The sequence below is a fragment of the Lissotriton helveticus genome, chromosome 3_1 (genome assembly GCF_964261635.1).
Source record: "Lissotriton helveticus chromosome 3_1, aLisHel1.1, whole genome shotgun sequence".
Classification (NCBI taxonomy): Eukaryota; Metazoa; Chordata; class Amphibia; order Caudata; family Salamandridae; genus Lissotriton; species Lissotriton helveticus.
The window spans coordinates 743,364,461-743,386,759 of NC_136061.1; the positions used below are offsets into that span (position 1 = coordinate 743,364,461).

The window sequence follows — 22,299 nt, forward strand, 5'->3', positions numbered from 1 at the left end:
ATCGGGGTGGCCTGGAAGCAGGAGTGGTTTCGGCCAGCGTAGAGTGTGTGGAGGCTGCTGGCGTCGTAGTGGAGTCTGGTGTTGTGGCGTTCGCGGGGTCCAGGGGTTCTGGCGCTGGGCGCGGTCCAGGCGTAGACGGGCGCTTAGGCGAGCCTTCGGCGGGCCAGCGGCGTGCCGGCTGCACGCGTCCGCTGCACGCCGCGCAGCTGCCGCCATCTTAAGGGGAGCTGGAAGGGAGGAGCAGCTAGGAGGCGGGAGGCAGGGGCTAGAGAATGGGCTGGGGGGGGGCAGGGGCAGCAGCGGTGGGAAGAAGTGCAGTGGGCACGGGGAGCGGCGAGAAAACAGCACAGGAACCAACCAAGGGTGCAGGGCAGAAGCGGTGGTGGAGCTGCAGCAGGGGGTGCGACCTGTAGGAAGGTGGATACCTGACTATGATTACCCCATATTTTTTGCCTTGTGTTTAGTTGGTTTTCTACTTAGTTGGCCTGGGATCCTGCTAATCAGAGCCCCAGGCTATCTGCTCTCACTGTAAAATGGACTCCATGTACTCTAGGTACATCTCCAATTGAATATTGGGTCACCCTTGTGAGTCCCTGTATAGTGTACCATAGGTACCCAGGGCATAGGTGCACCCAAGGCCTACCAGGGGCTGCAGCATGTATTATGCCACCCCTGGCTGGCCATCCAAACTAGTACTCAAATTGGGCACAACTCTCCTGTACCCGACTGTCGCACTGCGATTTTAGGAAATCATTCCTTCATAAAATATTTTTTCCAAAGTTGCGTCATCATTATCTGCTTATCCATATTAATCCAATCTTTTAAATCATGCATCATTCTTCATATTTCATCACAACGGAGACATCATGTTTGCGCTTTGAATATTTTATTCATCATTTTCTAGTGCCAAACGTTGCCTATCCAGGCTTTGACGAAGGCATGTGAAGTCAAAGCCTGACAGAACTGGCTGACCACTCAGCTGGGGCAAGGTCGTGTAATCACCCCTTGCTTAGGTATAGTATTCCTATATCTACCCTTATATATAGACACACAGTAACCTATAAGTCACTCCTATGGCAGGCCTTAACAATCCTGGAGGCAGAGTGCTTGGTTATGTGTGAGATGGTACTCTAGCATGAGCTGAGCCTGTCTGCAGCTTTCGGAACCATGTCCTTATAGCTGTTCTATGATATTGCCATACCATATACTCTTAAGTGCATTATAATCCTCGCGGTTGAATGCTAACTTTGGTTTGGCTTTATCTAAACATGTCGTGTAAGGTGTCGTACGCTTTGGAATACTACCCCCTCGCCAATTCTGGTGACGGGGGTAGCATTCCACCCTTCTAGACGGAGAAGACATGTTGTTGCTGACTATACCGGTTAAAGTTAACCAGAGCCCCAGCATCACAAAATGGACGCTAATGCCACAGACACAAGTCTGACCTCCTGCTGCTGGGAGTCCTTCCAGTCACGGAGGTTTGGACAATAGGTTTCCTGCCTGGAGAGGTGCGAGCACCACCCCAGACACGACTTTGTGTATTGGGACAGGGAGGGCTGAATAGATTGAGACACTGCCTGGGGCACACTAGGTGCTCCATGCATACCCCAGTTCAAACCGGTTGCTGGGGCACTCCAGCCCCAGCTCTGGCGCGAAACTGGACAAAGCAAAGGGGGTGTAACCACCCCCCTTCCTGGTCCAACCCATAAGAGGGACCTAGAAAGTAATCTAGCCCCTTTTAGTTGTATAAAGGTAGGAGCTGAACCCCAGGACTATAGATTTGATCCTGAACTGAAACTTGAAACGAAACTCTGGACCTTCGACGTTCTGCTAAAGCTGAAGACTGAAGAATCTCCCTTGTGGCCAAGGAGTGACCACCCTGGGTAACCAGGCACCATCCAGCAAATCAACGGCTTGCTTTGTCGCCGGAACCCGAGCACAGAGCCTGACAAGACCCAGACTTCTCTGACCCTCTCTTCACGTCTGCAGCATAGCTGAGATCCGTGGAGGCGACGAGACACGTGGGACCGGCCATCTTGAAAACTCCACGACTTGCTAACTGTGCAGCTCCTGAGGTATCCTCGAAGCTGTGCACGGGGGATTGAGAAGCCCCGAATTCGAGCTCCACCTGCACCGAAGATAAGCCCTCCACACTCCACGAGTTCTGCGTGGGGCCCTTCTGCTTGTGTTCTGCTCGACGTGTTGTCCGGTTGCTGGCCCGCTGGCTAGTAGCCCTTGTGACGACGATCCTTTTGAATCACCTCACTGGTCTGGTTGCTCCAGACTGGCCCTTGCCTCCCTGCAAAGGTGAGGCACCTCAGACCTTGCTGGTCTGCATCAGAAGCCTTCTTTGAATCCTGCGTGGGTTACCTTTGCCAAGGCTTGTTGACTCCAATCCGGCAGTCGAACCCTCCATCTGCGAGAACCTTCGTGGGACAGCTCCTCTCCAGCACCTGGTCGTCCTCGACGCCTCCTGGTCCGCGTGGCTGAAGAGACAAGCTTCACGGCAGTACCTGATTGCTCCTCGACGTCGTCTGGTTCCTTCCTGGTTCCACCCGGTCACTGGCTAGTGACCCAGACTCTGTCCCCTCTGGTTTCAGGTCTTCTTTATCCTCGATCCACCCGGACATCTTCCTCCTGGTCGCCTGCAGCATCTTTCTTCACAGGGTCCATAGACTTCAACGGCGAAACCCGACACATCTTCACACCTATGCACCCGCTTCCTGTGGGTGAGGTAACGCGAGTACTTCGGTGCTCCCAAGGGTATTGACTATTCAAGTGTCTAGGTTTTTAGTTGTTTCCTTCTAGCTAGACCGGAAGTGTCCTAAATCCTTCTTTTTCTAAACTCCAAGTTCTCATTGACTTAACATTGAGTCACGCGTGTGTGTAAAGACACTGCATGCGCCGCGCCTGTGGTCCTCCTACTCCCAACCTAAGGGTCAGATAGTGTAGCCCCAGCGATTCTCCAGGCCCTAGGCCTCTCCTTTTCTTGTGACGTGGTACTTATACCACTTTCTTAGTATATGGTTTGCTTAGGGCCTAACTGTATTTTGTGCAACTTAACGTATTATGATTAAGTAACTTGTTATGTGCTTTGGCCTCTGATCTCATAAAGAGTTCAGAGGAGTGTGTTAGTAAATAAATACATATTTATTTTATATATATCCTGTGTGGTGTCCTTTCATTTGATATTCAAGGGGTTATATATGGTAAAACAGCTGGCTTTACACGCCCTCAAGAGTCTTTTAGCCTAAGACTGTTCTTTCCACGCTACCGCTAGGATAGCTGGTCTATAAGGTTGACTTACAACCATCACCATAAGGGTTGTTTGGACTGGTGCAAGGTGTTCACTAGAATAGTGAACATCATATACCAGGCCAACTTCTCACACGACCTACCTGGCAAGGTCAAGGGTCGCAACCAAGGCCACTCACTGTGGAACATGGAGCACCAGCATCTGCCTGACGAGACCAGAGAACCCTTTGAGGAGGAGCAGGACGGGGCTTGGAGGGACTGAGGTCCAATGGTGATCCAGAGGAGTGTACCCAATCAGGTTGTCCTCAGGAGGGCTGCTGACTGGGACCCTCGTATGAAATAAGGCGGCACTGGTGAAGATTGAGGGCCAGTGGATCAATCAGGCTTTCTGACCAAGTGCTGCTGTGTGTGGCTCCCTGCATGCCAGCTGGGGGCTTCGGTGAAGGTTAATGGAGACTGTGTCTCTACTAGATACATCGTTACCGAAGGTAAGTAACTCGTCCATCTGATCGAGACATCTAGCCGCAGATTACTTAACTTAGAACAGATACCAAAGCCATACCCACAGAGGAGGCGGGTCTGCGACCGAACCCCACCAAGTTCCCAAGAGAACTTAGTTGTCAGCAAGGTGATGAAACACGGTGGGGACCGCAAGCCACGCAGCCACACCAGACCATGAAGCCCTGAAAAAAGAGCAGGGAACAGTGGGAGGCCAAGGCACCACAAGCTGTTAAAGAACACCTCGAACACCTCCTATGTAGATGCGGGTTGAGAGAAAGGAAGCAAAGCTAGAACTGTTGGTGCGGAATTGAGAGTTCATGGCTTTGCAAGAAGAGGAACGGAGTCTAGGGTCTGATGGATCCAATGTGTCGACTGTAAGTAAAACCCAGAGATAACGAGAAAGTATGACAGCCACGCATACCTGTCCAGCATGCACAACAGTGGAAAAAAGACACTGTCGAACCCGTACCAGGCAAAAAACGTGGGACAGTTGTGGCATGATGTCGACCCATGGCCAGCAAGTGTCGGTAGCACCAGAAACACAAGACACTGCAGCACACAGATGCCCTGTCACAAGACATGTGAGAGTGCCAACGACAACCAGCAGAAGCACCCAAAACAGGACTACAGTAAAATTGATAGTCATGTGGAAGACAGGAACACACCTAAGCATACCATGTGGGCGCTAGAACCACACAAAGCATAGGAAAAAAAAACATAGGGTAATGGGAGCAGCCCAGACGTGAAGGACGCATTAGCAAGCAGGCCATCGGTAAAAAGGGGTCATATGGGAAGCGGGACACCCGCATAAGAGCTCGTGGAATGAGCAGACCGGGACGAAGACCACGGACACCGCTGGAAGGAACTTTGCCTGCGCAACTCCGATGTGCGAAGAGCACAGCACAGATATAGAATAAGAAGAGAACGTAAAAGGCTGCGTTGTATAATACAAGACTATGGTACGCGAAAAAGTACAGACAGTAATGCAGAAGCAGAATTGGACATGACAAAGTCCGGACCAGTAAGCGACATCAGCAACCCGCCCGGGAGGCGACACGGTCCCCCGCTAGACAGATGAGGAGATGGAGCCAAACACGACAGTGGAAACAGTCAGGACCAAGCTAATGGCCCAGAGGGTCAAAGAGCAAGTATCCTGAAGAGAACACTCCCCTTGAGAGTATGACAGCAGGAACCCAAAGCAGAAGTGTGGAAAACACCTGTGCAGAAAGCAGCAGGAAAGGAGGAAAAAGCTCCTGTTGGGGAAGTGCCCAGAATAGAGGGCGCAAGGCCACATACAGCAGAGACGCACATGGCGAAGACGCCACCCTTATGAACAAGACCAGACATGACTGAAGTACGAGAAATCATTACCTATCCCGAAGAGGGGAAGGTAGAACCAGTACCGTAGAAGCGGAAGAAAGAACGTAAACAACCTATAATAGCGAATCATATTAGGGTGCACTCCCAGTACGTGCAAACACCAAAGAAGCATGCCGCACAGCCGCTCCGCCCTGGCGCCAAATGATGACAGGTGTCAGCCGTGGTAGGACTGTGGTGAAAAAGGAACAGAACAAACATCCCTAGGGACAGTGGCTGACTAAAAGAGGAGCAGCCAACATGGACAAATATGAGCAGAGCAATGCTGAAAAATGCCCGGTGAAGGGCAGGCGAGGCAGAAGCCTCACTGTAAGAAATCTATACCAATGGGTCGAAGGAGTACGGACAACAAGAGACCACAACCTTAATGGAAAATGCAAGAGAATGACGCCAACCTGTGGGTCGCATACAGCAGTAAGAGAGAAGACCGAGTGATCCACAGAAGATCTTATGGTAGGAATACTCCACAGGAGCGTACCAAGCCATCCTCGTAGGAAGGCAGCTTCACAACAGCCACTAAATACCCCACATATGGTAAATCTGAACTCCAACGAGGGGGCCTCCCCTGGAGCCAAGCTCACAGACAGAGCATTTCAAAGAAGGCAGAACCAGCTGACCAGCTGTACCAACCAAGGTAAACCCGGCGGAGTACCCGCCCAGACCATCTGGGTATTACGTCATGAACCCAGGGACAAAAACTAAGAAGGCAACGCTGCCTACCAGGAAAAGCAACATAAAGCCACACAGCATGTGACAAAGACAGGCCACAAGGTCTAGAAAGCCGCAAGGGCCAGCAAATCACAGAAGATCAGATATGAGGCAGGAAACCGCTGAATCAGCATGACAATCAAAAAGGTCCCCACCATTGAGTGGCAGATCCCGCAGAGCCTCCCGAACATATTCAGGAAAACGACTACTGCGCAGCCAAGCATGGCTGCGCAAAGCAACCGACCGGGCCATTGCTCTACTAATAGAGTGTGTAGCATCCAGGGCCGATCAAATGGAATATTGTGCCAATCCGCGGCCATCAAGAAGAAGATGATGATGATGATGATTCAAGACAGCTCGGGGCCCTTCTGGGAGAAAAGGAAGAAGGAGCTCAACCAAGTCCCAAAGGGAAAAGGAAGCACGTGCGAACACACAAGCCGTGTTTAAGGCACGGATGCCCGCACTGGCGGAGGCAAAAATATTGCGTCCACGTGCCTCCAGCCACCGAGACTCCCTAGTGGGAGGGAGCAACGGCAGAGCGAAAGAAGGCTGCAAGGTGAAAGCTGCCTGGACAACCAGACCCTGAACCCTAGGGTGAAATGACAAGCAAACCGGATCATCTGGGGCTGGGCGATGCCGGCGAGCAATTGCTCTATCCACAGGGTCACCAGAGGAGGGCCGTGTCCATGTACCAAGCATAATATCAAACAAGGATCCGCCAAGGGGCAGTAAAGGTTCCACGTCCACAGGCTCCATGTGTAGGAGATCCAGTAAAGGATCAGTGGGTAGGGAAACCCCTGGGGTCTGCAAGCAGAGAATATCCGCAGCCCTGCGAATAGCTCTTGCGAAGGCCGTACTAGCCTCCGTTGCAAGCCAGGGAGGCGACAACAAACTGTCGGTTTGGGATGGCTGAAGGCTAACCCGACTGCTAGGAAATAAAGGCGGAGCATCCTGGGGTTGATCCAAAGGCTCAGGAACACTAGGCACCTGCACCAAGGGGCTGTGGAACGACCAATGGCTTAGTAAACCCAATGGGGGCACAACCTCCTTCAATAGGGGAGCCGCTGGCATCGGTGTTGAAACGACGTCGGGTGGACGTCAAGAACCTCCAGAGGAGAGGCAATCAAGGCGAGGATGGGCGGCGACTCGACCTCCACCGACAGGGAAGGAGGAGATTGACAGGACGTCGAACTCAGTGCCGCAGCCGACGTCGGCGCAGAAAGCCATACGGGGCTATGCGTGTCGACTGGACGGACAGGCATGACTGATGACCGAGATGTCCCTCCGGGCCGTGTCGTATCGACTTCGGAGTAGACGCACTTAGCCGGTGCCAATGACGAAGCTGCCGGCGAAGTACCAACATGAGTGCCTTCCACCTCTGTGGAACCCGTAGGTGTACCAGGGAGAGGAGGTAACCCAAAGAAAGATTGGTGAGCCTTTGTATAGGCCTCCATTTGGGACTGTGTCGCTCCGGCACCAGGAAAGGGTGGGTACGGAGGAGACGACTGCAGGGTGCCAATGCCTGGCAAGGACCGAGAGCAGCGGGCCCCAGCGTCACGTTTTCTTGAGTAAGACCTCAGTGACTTACGCTTCTGCTAACCCGTCTCCGAACGGCATCCACGGGAACGGCCCCGTGAGCGGCCCCAGTCCCCAGAGGGAGAAGGCGCAGGTGATACGGTTAGTGTCTTTTGTAATGTTTTAAAAATTAAATACATTGTTTTGTTAGTTGTGTGTTTTTCTATATTTACTGCTCAATAAAATATGAACCTATGGACGAGCTGGAACATTGTTTATGGTATTTCCACCAAAAACAAAGTGAATGCTTCTTGTTGAACTTACTGTACTTGAAATGCTTGTAAATGAAAGCCAACGTAAATATCTATTTAGCAGTGAAAATTACATGTGTTTGCTCATTACTTTGCAACCAGCACCTTTGTTTAGCTTGCAAATCCAGTAAGAGAGGAAGGGGGCGGGAGTCAAGACAGCAGGAACAATGGGAGAGGGGGCGGTAGTAAAGAGATCATGGACAACATGTAAAGAGATCACGGAAAAAGGGTGGGCAGGCGGGAGTAAAGAGATCACGGACAGCGGGTGGTAGTAAAGAGATCACGAAAAATGGGTGGGCGGGAGTAAAGAGATCACGGACAACAGGTGGGTGTGCAGGCGTAAAGAAATCATGGACAACGGGTGGGCGGACGGGAGTAAAGAGGGCACGAACAACAGGTGGGAGTAAAGAGGGCACGGACAACAGGTGGGAGTAAAGTGGGCACGGACAATGGGTGGGCGGACGTAAAGTGGGCACGGACAAAGGGTGGGCAGGAGTAAAGAGGGGACAGACAACGTTGTATGGAAAACAAGCGGAAGAGAAAGCACGCTTGTTCCTCTGGGAAAGGTGTTGTTGCACCATGCCTAGGGAAACACACCGCTCATCCACCAAGGCCTGGAAGACATTGGAGCCGAGGTGACAAGGGAAGGGGTCAGAAAAAGCCCAAATCTGCTACAGCAACAGGAAGGAAACAACCGACATGCACTGGCAGCCGTGGGCTGGTAACGGAGGCCCTAAAAACACAACTCTGCCCACCCCAAGACCCAGGTCCATCATCGTCCAGTGCCTGCCTTCCCAGTGCGGCCCTGCTGATGGGGGCGAGGGAAGTGAGTGCATGGTGTTGAATTCTGTGAATCTCAAGGGCAGGCTGTGTTTAAATCGATCCATCCAGCTCACAGAAGCCAGAAGATCAAAGCGCCATCCAGGCACTAGAAAACTCGTGCACCTCTAAAGTCAGTAGAGTGACTGACATCGACATGACGTGGTGGCACGTGCGGGGCAACCAGCCAGTGAGAAAAATCTGTGGTGTGGGATCGATGTACCCCCCTCTGCACTGAGATCAGCAGCTGTAAACTGTAGATGCAGCACTTATGAGGTCGCCCCTTTGCCATCTTCTCCCCCACTGCTGACGCACAAAAGCCCGCACGGACAACGGGTGGGGGTGGGAGTAAAGACAGCACAGACAAATGGTGGATAGAGGCGGTAGTAAAGACGGCACGAACAATGGGTGGGCGGGCAGGAGTAAAGACGGCACAGACAACAGGTGGGTGGGCGTGAGTAAAGACAGCACAGACAATTAGTAAAGGCGGCACGGACAATAGGTGGGGGCGGGAGTAAAGACAACAGGTACAAGGGGAGGGGGCCGTGAGTAAAGACAACATGGACAACGGGTGAGAGGTGTATGTAAATACCAAACAGACAATGTCGTATGGAAAACAAGCAGAAGAGAAAGCACGCTTGTGTGACGGGATGCAAGGAATGCAGCTGCAGCGTCCCGCGAGTGGCGAAGCGCGCGCTCATGTGAAATCTGACACATAACAGATGGCACACTGCGCTCTGCTGCTCGTAACCCCAAGGCATAGGCGGATACATTTCCTGGGAAAGGTGGGACATGCACCTGCTTTTGACCAATTGCATGCTGTCTTTTTACAAAGACGCACGCAAAGCCCAATAAAAAAAGATTTTAAAAAAAAGTCCAGGGTGATTCCAAGAGGTAGTTTTCCTAAGGCAGCGCATGCGCGCTGCGCTAGGCTCGACCTAAAAAGGAAGGTTTGGGCCCGGCAAGATGGTTAATTTGCTAGGTCCACATGGCAGTTTAAAACTGCACACACAGGCTCTGCAATGGCAGGCATGAGACATGTTTAAAAGGGCTACTTGAATGGGTGGCACAGTCAGTGCTACAGGCCCCCTAATAACGCACATGTTACTTACCTTCGGTAACAATATATCTGTAATTAACATAGGTTAGTTATAGATTCCTTACCGTAGAATATTCCCCAGGCGTCAGACTGCATCCGGAAAGTTTTTCATTAGCAGTACCCCTGCGCGTCGGTAAGTGCCGTTGGTCAACTCCACGTCCGTCGTCAGCGTCGTGGTCGCTGGGATGAAGTCGCTGAAGTTACTTAGATGCCGCTCTCGCACTCTGACGTCAGTTCTGGACACGACTTTCTGCACCAGTAACGTAATGCCATGCAAGACACTGACCACTGGTGCACAAAACTAGGGCCCTGAAAGGATGTCCTCAACCCTAGAAATCAGTTCGAACAACTGGGAGGATGGGTGGGGCGGTAAGGAATCTATAACTAACCTAGGTTTCTTACAGATATATTGTTAGCGAAGGTAAGAAGATGGCCGATGGACGAAGGGAAGTCGAAGAGCGATGATGCTTCTTCGACTTCTTCTTGTGCTTCGACTTACCTGACTCCGAGTGTGAAGACTTCGACGAGGAGTGATGATGGTTCCATGATCGGTCTTGTAACCCCCCCACGCAACCAGGACATCGAACGACGCAGAGTCGACTGTAGGGCCTCGAGGAGTTTTCGGGACCGCTCCCGCTAAGACTTCGGGCCATAGTCCCGCAGTCGTAGCACGACTTGGGGTCTTGGTCGCACTCCAGGCAGTAGAGACAAACGTGGTCCGGATCCGTCATCAACATCAGTCGAGAACAGGAACCGCTAGCCTTGAAACCAGGCATCCCTTGTGCACAGGAGTCGATGTAAGACTCAAAAAAGATGTCGACAAAAAGTGCTTGAGGTACCGCTCTCTCCGGATCTGCGCTTGCTGGCGCGGAGAACTGATGTCAGCGAGGGCAGCGTCTAAGTAACTTCCGCAAAGTCATCCCGGCGACCACGATGCCAGACAGGGAGTTGGCCAATGCCACCTACCGACGCGCAGGGGTACTGCTGATGAAAAACTTTCTGGGTCCAGTCTGACGCCTGGGGAATACTCGAAGGTAAGTAATCTATAACTAAATGTTTCTTTCAGATATTTAATTTACAGGTCCTGGGCACACTTTACAAGGGACTTATACGTAAATTAATTATGGGAATTGTGGATGTACCAATGTTACCAAGATTTAGGGAAAGAGGGCATGCACTTTAACACTGGTTAGGAGTAAACTGCCCAGAATATGAAGGCCAGCAAAAACATGAAGTCAGCAAAATAAGAGGTCAGAAGGCAAAAGAGGTTCTGCCGCATGCGATACAGCGTGTAGAACCTCTGTCAAGACACTCACCTAGCTTTCAGTAGATGGAATCTGTATATACAACACCGCTGCCATCTTCTTAATGACAAGAGGTCACCGAGAAGGTAGGAAATCCAGCTGAGAGTATGGCTCCCATTCGGGTGTTGTGTCCAGGCTATTACCATCTTTAAGACCAGCGAAGTCAGAGTCTAACATTACCAAATGCTTAGCCTGGTTGTCTAGGTCAGGGTAGAAATCCTCATTGGGTTGGGGCTCCAAAAAAGTATCCCTCTTCCTCTGTGAGGCGCTGAGCTACAATTCGAGAATGGCGTGGTGGAAAATCCATTGAAGGCAATGAATCTGGCATTAAGGGGTGAGGTGCTGGAGAAACTGGTGGTGTGGACTGTGGAGCCTGTGGAGTCGAGGGCAGAGCCAGAGAGGTGAGTGGATCCAGCGCCAAAGGTGAAGAGCCTAGCTGGATCGTGAGAGGAGGTGGCATCGGGTGTGGTGCAGAGCCTGTAGCAGGATCAGAATCAAGGTCAGGTTGGAGTCAAAGTGACAAGTGGCAACTGGAAGAATAGAATGAAAGCCCCAGAGTATAGCATCTGAATAGCTCCGAAGACGTATCCTACTGGACCCATGGGGCTGGCAGGGGATGGGGACATGATGCATCAGAAAATGTCGGACATTGCATTCTAGAAGAGAGATGAATCCGTTCCACTGTCAGGAAACTCTGGGTAAGGCTGACCGGGCAGGGGATGGGAGATGGGTACAAAGGAGCCACAGGCGCTGGATTATCCCTGGGTTTATTCGCCGGTTGTGGCTCCAAAGAGGATGTGTGTGGGGCGCCTTTAAGTGACTTGCTCTTAGTAGACTGATGCAGAGTTGTGACGTCTCTTTTTGTCTTTGTGTTTTGATGACTTCAACAAAGGTATGACTCCAGTTTTCTTGATGTTGGTCTAGACCTCCTCTTCAGTCACTGTTCATCTCGTGCCCAGGCCATGACCATCTTGGCCTCCCACTGTTGGACAGTTTTGGGGTGCATATGCAGGCAGGAATCGCAGGCATGGACTCTGTGTTAAGACCACAGGCAGATATCAGACAAGTCTGATGGACATTTGCCCATCACAGTCCCTGTAAGGTTTAAACCGTGAAAGCTTGAGGGACCCATAATGGAACTACACTCTAATTGTTTATGAAAAAAGGGCGACAAAAGCCAATTAATCTCCTGAAGAGAAATGAGCTCTGGATACGTGTCAAAGGCACAGAAAGAAGTGAACAGATGTCAGTGCATCAACTGATGTGTTTTATGGAGCCAGAAAAGTCTTGAGGGCACCCGTATGGGCAAGTGGATGTGGGGCTGGCACCCCCAATCAGCGTCGAGAGCTATTGAAAAGTTTCTGAATTCAATCTGATACATGTGATATTTAAAAGGTGAGAAACCTGCAGGTAGAAGTATCCATCAGAAATTCAGAACCTATAGCATCTCCTATTAACTGTATGGCTGGACAGGATAGCTTATTTTACTACCAAAAAGCACAAGGAGATTGGACTGGGTGAGCTGTAGATTTTCTTGGAGGTTTATCTAGTTAGGGATGAGGACGTTGAAAGCATAAAAAGAACTTTGTTCAAGACCAAAAAAACTGAAGGAGCAATAGAGGTACCCAGCTGGAAACAGACGGTTATTGGAATTCAGATGGTTTTTCTGAATGCAAAGTTCTTCACATCTTTTCCGGAGAAAAAAAAAAAGATCGGAAGCTGGGAGTTATATTGAAGAAGGGAGGGAAAGCAGGTCTCGGCCCTTGACGGGAGGGGAAAGCTAGCTTCAATGCTCTTGATGTATTATTCTCTGGAATAGTTAGCAGACATATTGATTAGCTCAAGGTGGAATGCACATGTGCAGAAATTATCTGCTTTTCATTCAGATAAAAGTGTTGTTACTGGTAAAATGTAATTCAAACCACACATAAAAAAGGTTTTTTAAAGGGGGAGTGATAGAGTTGGGCAAGCTTGGAAATGGGACTAACAGGTAAAGCTAAGCCTCAAGCGATGTGAATTATCAAGAAAACATTAGTCAAGGTTTTAGTACAGCCACATAAAAGAAATGTTTTTTGTTCTGTAAAGTAAATGCCTCTAATCCAATCACAAGTAACTATTTTCAAAGGCTTGAGGAAAAAAAAGTAGCTCAAAACAAATCATATTCAATACTGGTGGAGGAGGATTTCAACAAGTTGATGTTCTTGTTAGTTTAGACTGCAATGAGAGCCTTAGTTTAAAGATGGATGTCATTTCGAAGAGAAAACTTATGCTGGAAAAGTCACCTCATCTCCGATCTGTCCAATCTTGCTACCCCATTTCTCAACTCGCCCCCCAGTGAGACTAAAAATGTTAAGGAACTTCAAATCAATTTCAATGCTAGGAAAAAAGTTAAACTCAATGAAATTGCAAATTACATTGGGGAAAACCAGAAGAATTTTTGGCATTCTCTTCTGTGCATAGTTTTCCTAATGCATGCCTGTACATATTCAAGAACAGTGTTAAGTATTAACCTTATTATCATCTGAAAACGAAGAAAGCGATTCATTCAGTCGAACGCTCTCAAACTCCTGATTGGTAGCATAGACTCGAAAGACCTTAAACTGCGAGGAAGATACTCCAACAAAACGTTCCATTTGTTGTTTGAAGGCTGCCAGGGTAATTCTTTTGTCAACATGTACGATCAATGCTGAAACACAAACAAATAATAGTGTGGGTATATCTTTCACATCACTATCTAAATAAATGTATCAAAAACCAACACAGCAACAGATGCTGGGCCTTTTGTTTACTATGGAATCATTGCTCTAGGTTCTCAACTACTTAGCACCTACCTACCACCTAAAATTGTAGAAAGTAGAATTTAGAGGTTGGTTCTCATAAGGTTAACAGTAAACATTTGGGGAGAAATCAGTACAGGGAAAAAGTTGCTAGCCAGACTAAAATTGTGTCAAACGGGATACTCTCTGAATCTAAGCAGGCAAACTAAATACTATGGTCACTACAAGAAATTGCAACCAATGTATTAATCTGGTAACAAAGTTAACCATGCACAATGCAATACGGCATAACTCTTGGTTTGCAAAGCATACAGGTCCAGTGATTCCGGAGTTTATCCACGTTGGCCCAGGAACTGAAAACACTGGGAAGGTTTGGATAGGATCTCTCCAAGAAAACATTGCACACAATGCATCACACTCTGAACATATCTGAAAATGGAGCTTTAATTAACTGACAGAGGTTAACACACATTAAGTCAGTCGACTGTGGAATACTCATTGTTAAATGTTTTTTCTGCACAAGTCTGAAACATATTCACTATGGCTACCAAGCGTCACTTTTTTAATACATTCATATATTTACCAATACTTTCAATGTATTTTGACCAAACACAGTAGTTTGTTAATTGATGTAAATGTTTAAATATTCTTAAAATAGCAAATATGTTCAAAGTGATATTTGTTGTTAGCTATGGTGATTGTTTGAATTGCACTGCGCGACTACCACCCTCTGCAAGCAACTGAATATGGTACATTAGTAGGTTCAGTCTAGTACACATTTAGTAACTGTGCAAGATGTTTAATTCACCTAATAAAAACTGAAATACATGATGTCCCCGCTGATTCAGTATGTCGCACACTGCAGTAACAATGCCCCAAGTTCATTCACGGCTTTGGGACTTCTTTGCGACCCTACCTTGGAGCAGAAGCTAAACACCAGCAGCTTCCCTAACGTTCTGACTTTTGTGCCTCCTTATCTAGAAGTCGGTTTAGCAAACACCCTTTCTTCTTAAAAGGCAAAAGGTTGTAAATGTTTAGTTCTTCAGCTAATGCGAATTGTTTTCTCTTAGTAAATCTTTATCAAAACAGCACGTAATTTGTGTAGTATTACAACTCGCCTGGCCAAAGACGTTTCAAAACACTGTCCGCAGCAGCCAGAGATGTCTCCAACATCTGCAGAATCCACACAGTTCTATGGGAAATCCATCAGTAATCCATTAGAGGAACCACAGAATTTCTGACTCAGGATTGGTTTCTTTCTGCAAACTCTTTCGGGTGAAAATACAGAAAAGATGACTCCAAGAGGAAAATAATATAACACCGCAGGGTCCAATTATGACATGCTGCTGGCACATTTAATAGAGGTGACGATGCTCTGTAACTTCAAAACGACTTTGAAAGGTAGCATTGAAGAGAGAATAAATAAGGCATTACAGGGATGGTTTGAGGAAGCTACAAAACTTCTGACTTACTCTCAAAGTTCTTCAGGTACTTCTGAACCCATCCGATGCCAGATGTAGTCTTCTAGCACAAATCACTGGCTATGTGGAATGTATTCATAATCTAAGATCAAATGTACAAAAGGATTTTGCAGTTGCAAAATCTGCGGTTTACAAAAATCACTGGGTTTGAGACTACAAAATTCAATTTTGTAATGTGAAAAAAAAATTCAGAGTAGGAAAACTCTTTCTGGCTCATAACAGAGGTTTGAAGACCCATATCACATCACAATTTGGAAGGGGTATGAAAGTAGCGTTCCCTCCAAATTGTGATTCTGAATTAGATTTTTTAAAGATCTACAAATGCATTTTCAGTCCCAAAACACTGAAAAGTTAGTGAATTCTCAGAGGCGGTGGTAACCAATTCACAAACGGTAAGCAATTTTTCATTGGGACGCCTTCCCCTTTGGTAATTAGGGTGGCAGTCTCGTGTAGAGCAGGCTGTGGTCTAAGGAACCACTACCTGCTTTATCTGAAATTGTCCAAAAAGAAAATATTTGTTCTTTCTTAAAGCAGTGCTAACTTCTTTACGAACCACCAGGTCCTTTATATATATATAAAAAAAATCTGTTTTGGAATACAATCACAGGGATGGTAGTTTGCTATTCTTTGTGGGCTGGCAGGCCACTATCAACGTGACTGCAACCAAACCTAGGGGTGTCACAAACTGCAACTTCCCTTATGAATATTAATCTAATAAATATTAATGAGGCATGTTGTAGAGGCTGGTTCAGTATATAGTGTAGACCTATGGTGAGGCACTGTGCACTGAGTCCCGGCAACCCTTAGTGATCGTGTTTAGGTCCCTGAAAACCAGAACTCCCAAGGGGTAGCTGTGAAGAGCAGCTAAGGCTTATTCAGGGGGGATGCAAGGCAAGCACATGTATCACTATAGATTCTGAAGGTTTTTGGATCAGTTTACGCTCCGGGTGCACTGCCCGTATGTATGCACACAATACAGATTAACTATTATTCAGGTGCAAAATCGGCGAGTGGAGAAACCCTAAACCACTCAATTAGAGTAGAAAAACTACCCCTTAATCAACAGATTTGGTTGCCGATGCACTCAATATGGTACACATTGTTCAGTAACAATATACAACAAAAAACGTAACAGATGACAGAAGTGTTTAAACAAAAACTCTCATGAAGGGTAAGTCTTGGAGTCTTTAATGCAGTATACAGCCAGCCGACACGTGTTTCATCGCACTCGCGATTCCTCAGGGCTGAAATGAACAGAAAGTTGACAATGGAGCATGTATCTCGTACGAGTATAATTACAAAAAGACCTGGTTCTTTGGTCTTTACATACTTGGTTTGTGCCTCTACTTCAGTGAGTGTACAACGATACATCTATATTTCCTGAGTGCCACCCCAACACATCCGTGTCGCAAGTGTGAGAATTATCATTCTTATCACTAATCGTGCTGGTGAATCGTGAAAATTGTGTTGACACACCGATAGAACTTGGATAATTCTCAACAGAGACAGAGTCTCTGACTATAAAGTGGTCTATCTGTGTGCGGCCCAATCATACAACATGCTTAGTGAGGTTTGTGGCTGATGTGAAACTCTGACTCTCGGCGTAAAAACGTAACATACCTAGATGGCTGTGTCCAGGTCAAATAAGGTCTAATTAATCAACAAGGAGAAAAAACAAAACGAAAACAGGAAAAATCTCATCACTAATGGTCAAACTTCATGTTAAACGGCAAAAGAATTCACTGTAATGGGGCTGTGATATAAAAAAGAGATTAAAGCTCACCGCTCCGCTGGTGATAATTCCGACCCAGCCGGGCCCTTGACCGTGAAGATACTCGGTATGAGTATGTGTATAGATAGGTACGAATCTGTAACCAGATTAAGCGACCTGAATCATTACGGGCAAGTTGGCATTTCATAGTATTATGAATGCAGCCATTTCATAGATCTAGTCTATCTATGTAGCATCAAGACATACGACTCGAAATATATATATAAAAACAGCGCATTTAGACCTCTCACATAGTCGACATAGTTATCATGCGGATGATCCCTACTATTCTCCCTCTTAAATCAGTATGGCGTTTCTCGTATCCGCCTCCAGTATGGTTCTACATGGAGCAAAAAGAGTTCAATATAAACTTACATTGGTTGACCTTGAATTCTTATCATCAGTCTCGGAGGTCACAATTTAATGTAATTTCAAAGTTGGTTGCCGCCCTCGTCGAACAAGGTGTTGTTCTGTAAAAATTGGGGGCCATAATGATCATTTGTCCCATTCACATATTTATCTATATCAAGGTTTCTTTAGGTGCCACAGTAAGTGTGCTTACCTATTTGGCGGGGAATGACTCGTGTATGCCGTTTAAGGTTCTAACGTCAATGTACGCCCCAAGCTGAAAGTAAACAAAAATAGAATTGGAGTCATGCTCCTCGTGTATAGACGATCGGTATCCAATAATAAGTCCGCAGTATATTTACAGTGCTGTCTGGGCTGCTTACCTGTATCAAGCAGAGGAGCGGCGTGTAGCGTGTCCGGACCCCCGAGCCGTGTTCCTGTTTGGACACGTGATCGGGTCCTAGGAGACGTTAAATACGTCTCCACGTAACGTCGTTGGAAGACTAGACCGATTGTTGTCTTTCGGAACGCCTCCATGTTGGATTCCCAGTAGATCCCCGGAGCTTACCGGTCAAGATAATAGTCCATTATTGTGCGATTGGAAGAGTAAGAGTATGCTGGTCACAAGAACGAGTAGCAATATGCACCAGCAATAAGAGAGGGGAGGGTGGACATATAAAAGTAGCACAGCATATATGTAATATGCCGATTTTGTAATTGGTCAAGAGCGGATTGTGATAGTGAGGAAAATAGCGGTTTCAATTACAATATCATTGGTCGACGCAAAATTGGCGGCGTAAGGAATGGGAGAAATAAAAGATCCCCCAGGTGAGCTAAACCGTGAGCACCGTGAATGGACATAAACAAACTACAGGTGCCTGTCCCAGTCACACGTGGATGTCTAAATTGCAATACAATTATACATCATCGTGTTAAAAATCTCTTTTGTATATACATGAATAGAACACAGGCTACCACGTGTGAAACAATACAAAACCACAAATTATTTACAAACAAAGTACAGGAGAGGTTTTTCTAGCATGATAGAATGGTAACAATATGTTCATAATATCACAATTCATACAATACTTAGTACACTACTGTTTTTCATAAATTGTCATGTGTCACAGTACCATATCAACGGTGGACATCATGGGGTTCAATTTCCCAGGAAATATTGCATCTCCTGATCATAATTAAGTCCCCGTTCTACAGATTTCAGACGCATGATCCAGGTTGCCTCTGTGCGTCTAAGTCTCAATTCGCGGTTGCCACCTCTGACATCTTGAGGGACTGTATCTATACCAAAGAATTTGGCCACTTTGTTGGTCCTGTCTTTTTGGCAGGAAGCTATATGCAAGGCTACCGGATATTTCGGATCACAGTTCACTATTGCCCTTATATGTTCCATCATTCTCTCTTTCAGTGGTCTGATGGTGCTTCCTACGTAAAACTTTCCACATTCACATTCTATGACATAAATTACAAATTTAGTAGTACAATTGATGTTACTCTTGATGACGAAGGAAACACCATCTGGACCCATGAATCTAGTTATGCCATGTTTAGCCCATTTGCACATGCTGCAAAATCCACATTTGTAAAATCCTAGGCTATGTTGTGTCATCCATGTTGTTCGTTTGGTATCTCTAGGTACCGTGGGACTCAATTTATTTCTAAGTGTATTACCTCTTCTGAATGAGATTTGAGGTCTATCTGTAATACAATTAGTGAGGGCTCTTTCTGATCTTAATAAGCCCCAATGTTTGGTCAAGCTTTTCCGTAAAGCGTCGTGGAGTGAGTTGAAGTCGGTTACCATTCTGATTTGTTCCCTTCCAGAAGTGGTAGGTTTATGTGTACTGGTAAGAGTGTTTATTCTCTTGACTTTTTTTAGCTCTTTTCTCAGCTTTCAAAATAGTCTTTTTGGTATAGCCCCTGTTATAAAATCTTTCCTTCATGCTAGTCAAACACCTCCCGAACTCACAGTCCTCACTACAGTTCCTTTTTGCCCTTAGAAACTCGCCATAGGGTATGGCGTTGATTTGATGTGAGGGATGAGAGCTCGAAGCATGCAAGACTGCATTGCATATGCAGTGGATTTCCTGAAGAGTCTACTATGTAGACAGTTGGATGATACATAGAACTCTATATCCAAAAATTCAATATTAGTCCTGCTCCAATCCATAGTGAATTGGATTTTCCAAGTATTATCATTCAAATGTCTGAAGAAGTCATTCAGTAACTCCTCAGAGCCAGACCAGATTAGGATGCAATCGTCAATATATCGACCCCAAAATATTATGGAGTCGATATATTGAGCACCCTTTTTGCTCCAAATAAGATCGGATTCAAGTGCGCCCATGAATAGGTTGGCAAACGAGGGTGATATTTTTGAGCCCATGGCCACTCCCTTCTTCTGACAGTACCAGTTTCTGTCAAACATAAAAAAGTTGTTTTTGAGTATTAGTTCAATCATTGTAGATAGCATTACCGTGTGTTGCCACAGTGTGGCCGGTCGGTTGTGAAGAAATTTGTTCACTGCCTGTATGCCTAGATCCAAATCTATACTGGTATACAGTGAGACTACATCTAAAGTGACAAGTAGAGATCCCTCTTGCCACTGGATGTCTGCTAAGGTGCTCAAAATATGTTTACTGTCCTGTATGTAGGAAGGAAGGTTTCTGACAAGGGGACCTAAAAAAAGATCCACATATTCCGCTATCCTTTCGGTAGGACCCCCAATGCCAGAAACAATTGGTCTCCCTGGTGGAAAAGGGAGTTTTTTGTGAACTTTGGGAAGAGTATATAGCCATGGATAGGTTGGTCTAAATACTTTGAGATACAGAAACTCTTCCTCGTTTAGTAACCCAGACTGCTTCCATTTTAGGAGTTGTGAATTAATCTCTAATGTTAAGGGACCCATGGGGTTATACGTAAGGCGTTCGTAGCAGGATTCGTCTTGTAGTTGTTGTGAGATTTCATGTTGATAATCTACACGATCCACACGTTGCCCCCTTTGTCCGCTTCCCTGATTGTTATGGTATTGTCATTCATCAGTGTAGTGAGTGCATGTCTCTCCCCATAGGTAAGGTTATCTTTGTATTTGAACATCCTGTCCTTTCGATGACAATTCAGGTTATCCAGATCCTCTACCATACGTTTATGAAAGTTATCTATGGCATTGCCACCAGGTAGTGTGGGAATCCACTTGGATTTAGATTTCAACCCACTGACAATGCTATAATCGGATTCTATATCCAGTTCCTCTAATAACCGATCCATATCTAGAGGAGAATCCTCCATATCAGTCAATGACAACAGAAGGTGAGTTGTATGCACATCTTTTATTGACAGGGAATCGGAAGTACTTGGTACAGGTGTAATTCTCATTTCTCTCTCCCTTTTCTCTGATCCAAAGAAATGCTTTTTTAATTTTAGGTTCCGAATAAACTTAAAGAGATCAATCTTAAGCTTACAAATATCTCCAGTGGCATATGGGTTGAAGCTTAATCTCTTACTCAGGAGAGAGATCATATCTGGAGTGAGATGTAGTTTCGAGAGATTGATGACCTGTACACCCTGATTCTCTAAATTTACTGATTCTTGTTGGCTCCTGATCTCAGTTTCCTGCGATAGTCTTCTGAGCTTGCTGCCCCTCCCTCTCCTTGTTTTGGCTCTGACTGGTTTCTTGGGGGCACGTATCTGTTGCCCTTTCGTATGCGTAAAACCTCCTTAAAAAAAGCTGGCATGTTTTGTCTGTCTTGATTATCTGAGTCCCCCCCCATAGTGTTAACAGAATTAAGAGAGGTATTGCTAGAAGACAAGGAGGCAGGTTCTGAATTAGTTTTATCCCTATTGTCAGTTCTGGAGCTACTCGGGATCAGGGAGTCATATTTCTTATCAAAGGTAAAAATTCTGCCACGTGTGTAGTCCAACTCGTCTCTTCTTAGTTGCCTGGCTTTCCTATTCTTAATATCCGATTGGTGTTTTGAGAGGATTTCATCCAAAATGGTATAGTTCTTGACTGTTGGTTCGGGCAGATTCAGATCTTTAATCTCTTGTTCCAGAGTTGCTATCTCTGCTTGCAGTTTAGTAACTTTACGTTCTGAGCTGACAATCAATATCTCCATAAGAGTAATGGAGTTGTTAGTAAGAGATTCCTCCCATTTTACCATAAGGTCCTCATCTAGGTCGTCGTAGGTGGGGAATATCTGGCCTCTTAATCCTCTCGGAATACGTTTTAATCTCAGATATTGCTTTAAAGTCAATTGTACTACTAAATTTGTAATTTATGTCATAGAATGTGAATGTGGAAAGTTTTACGTAGGAAGCACCATCAGACCACTGAAAGAGAGAATGATGGAACATATAAGGGCAATAGTGAACTGTGATCCGAAATATCCGGTAGCCTTGCATATAGCTTCCTGCCAAAAAGACAGGACCAACAAAGTGGCCAAATTCTTTGGTATAGATACAGTCCCTCAAGATGTCAGAGGTGGCAACCGCGAATTGAGACTTAGACGCACAGAGGCAACCTGGATCATGCGTCTGAAATCTGTAGAACGGGGACTTAATTATGATCAGGAGATGCAATATTTCCTGGGAAATTGAACCCCATGATGTCCACCGTTGATATGGTACTGTGACACATGACAATTTATGAAAAACAGTAGTGTACTAAGTATTGTATGAATTGTGATATTATGAACATATTGTTACCATTCTATCATGCTAGAAAAACCTCTCCTGTACTTTGTTTGTAAATAATTTGTGGTTTTGTATTGTTTCACACGTGGTAGCCTGTGTTCTATTCATGTATATACAAAAGAGATTTTTAACACGATGATGTATAATTGTATTGCAATTTAGACATCCACGTGTGACTGGGACAGGCACCTGTAGTTTGTTTATGTCCATTCATGGTGCTCACGGTTTAGCTCACCTGGGGGATCTTTTATTTCTCCCATTCCTTACGCCGCCAATTTTGCGTCGACCAATGATATTGTAATTGAAACCGCTATTTTCCTCACTAT

General features: G+C 46.3%; 1 protein-coding gene across 4 annotated transcripts in view; it reads right to left on the reverse strand.

Moving 5' to 3' along the window:
- Window positions 1-22,299, reverse strand: part of USP47 (ubiquitin specific peptidase 47) — a 1,403,284-nt gene that overhangs the window by 384,568 nt on the left and 996,417 nt on the right. For all 4 annotated transcript variants that reach the window (XM_078680933.1, XM_078680934.1, XM_078680932.1 and 1 more), the window contains one exon: window positions 13,400-13,575. In XM_078680933.1, coding sequence (XP_078537059.1) covers window positions 13,400-13,575 — 176 coding nt within the window. The remainder of the gene's footprint in view (window positions 1-13,399; window positions 13,576-22,299) is intronic.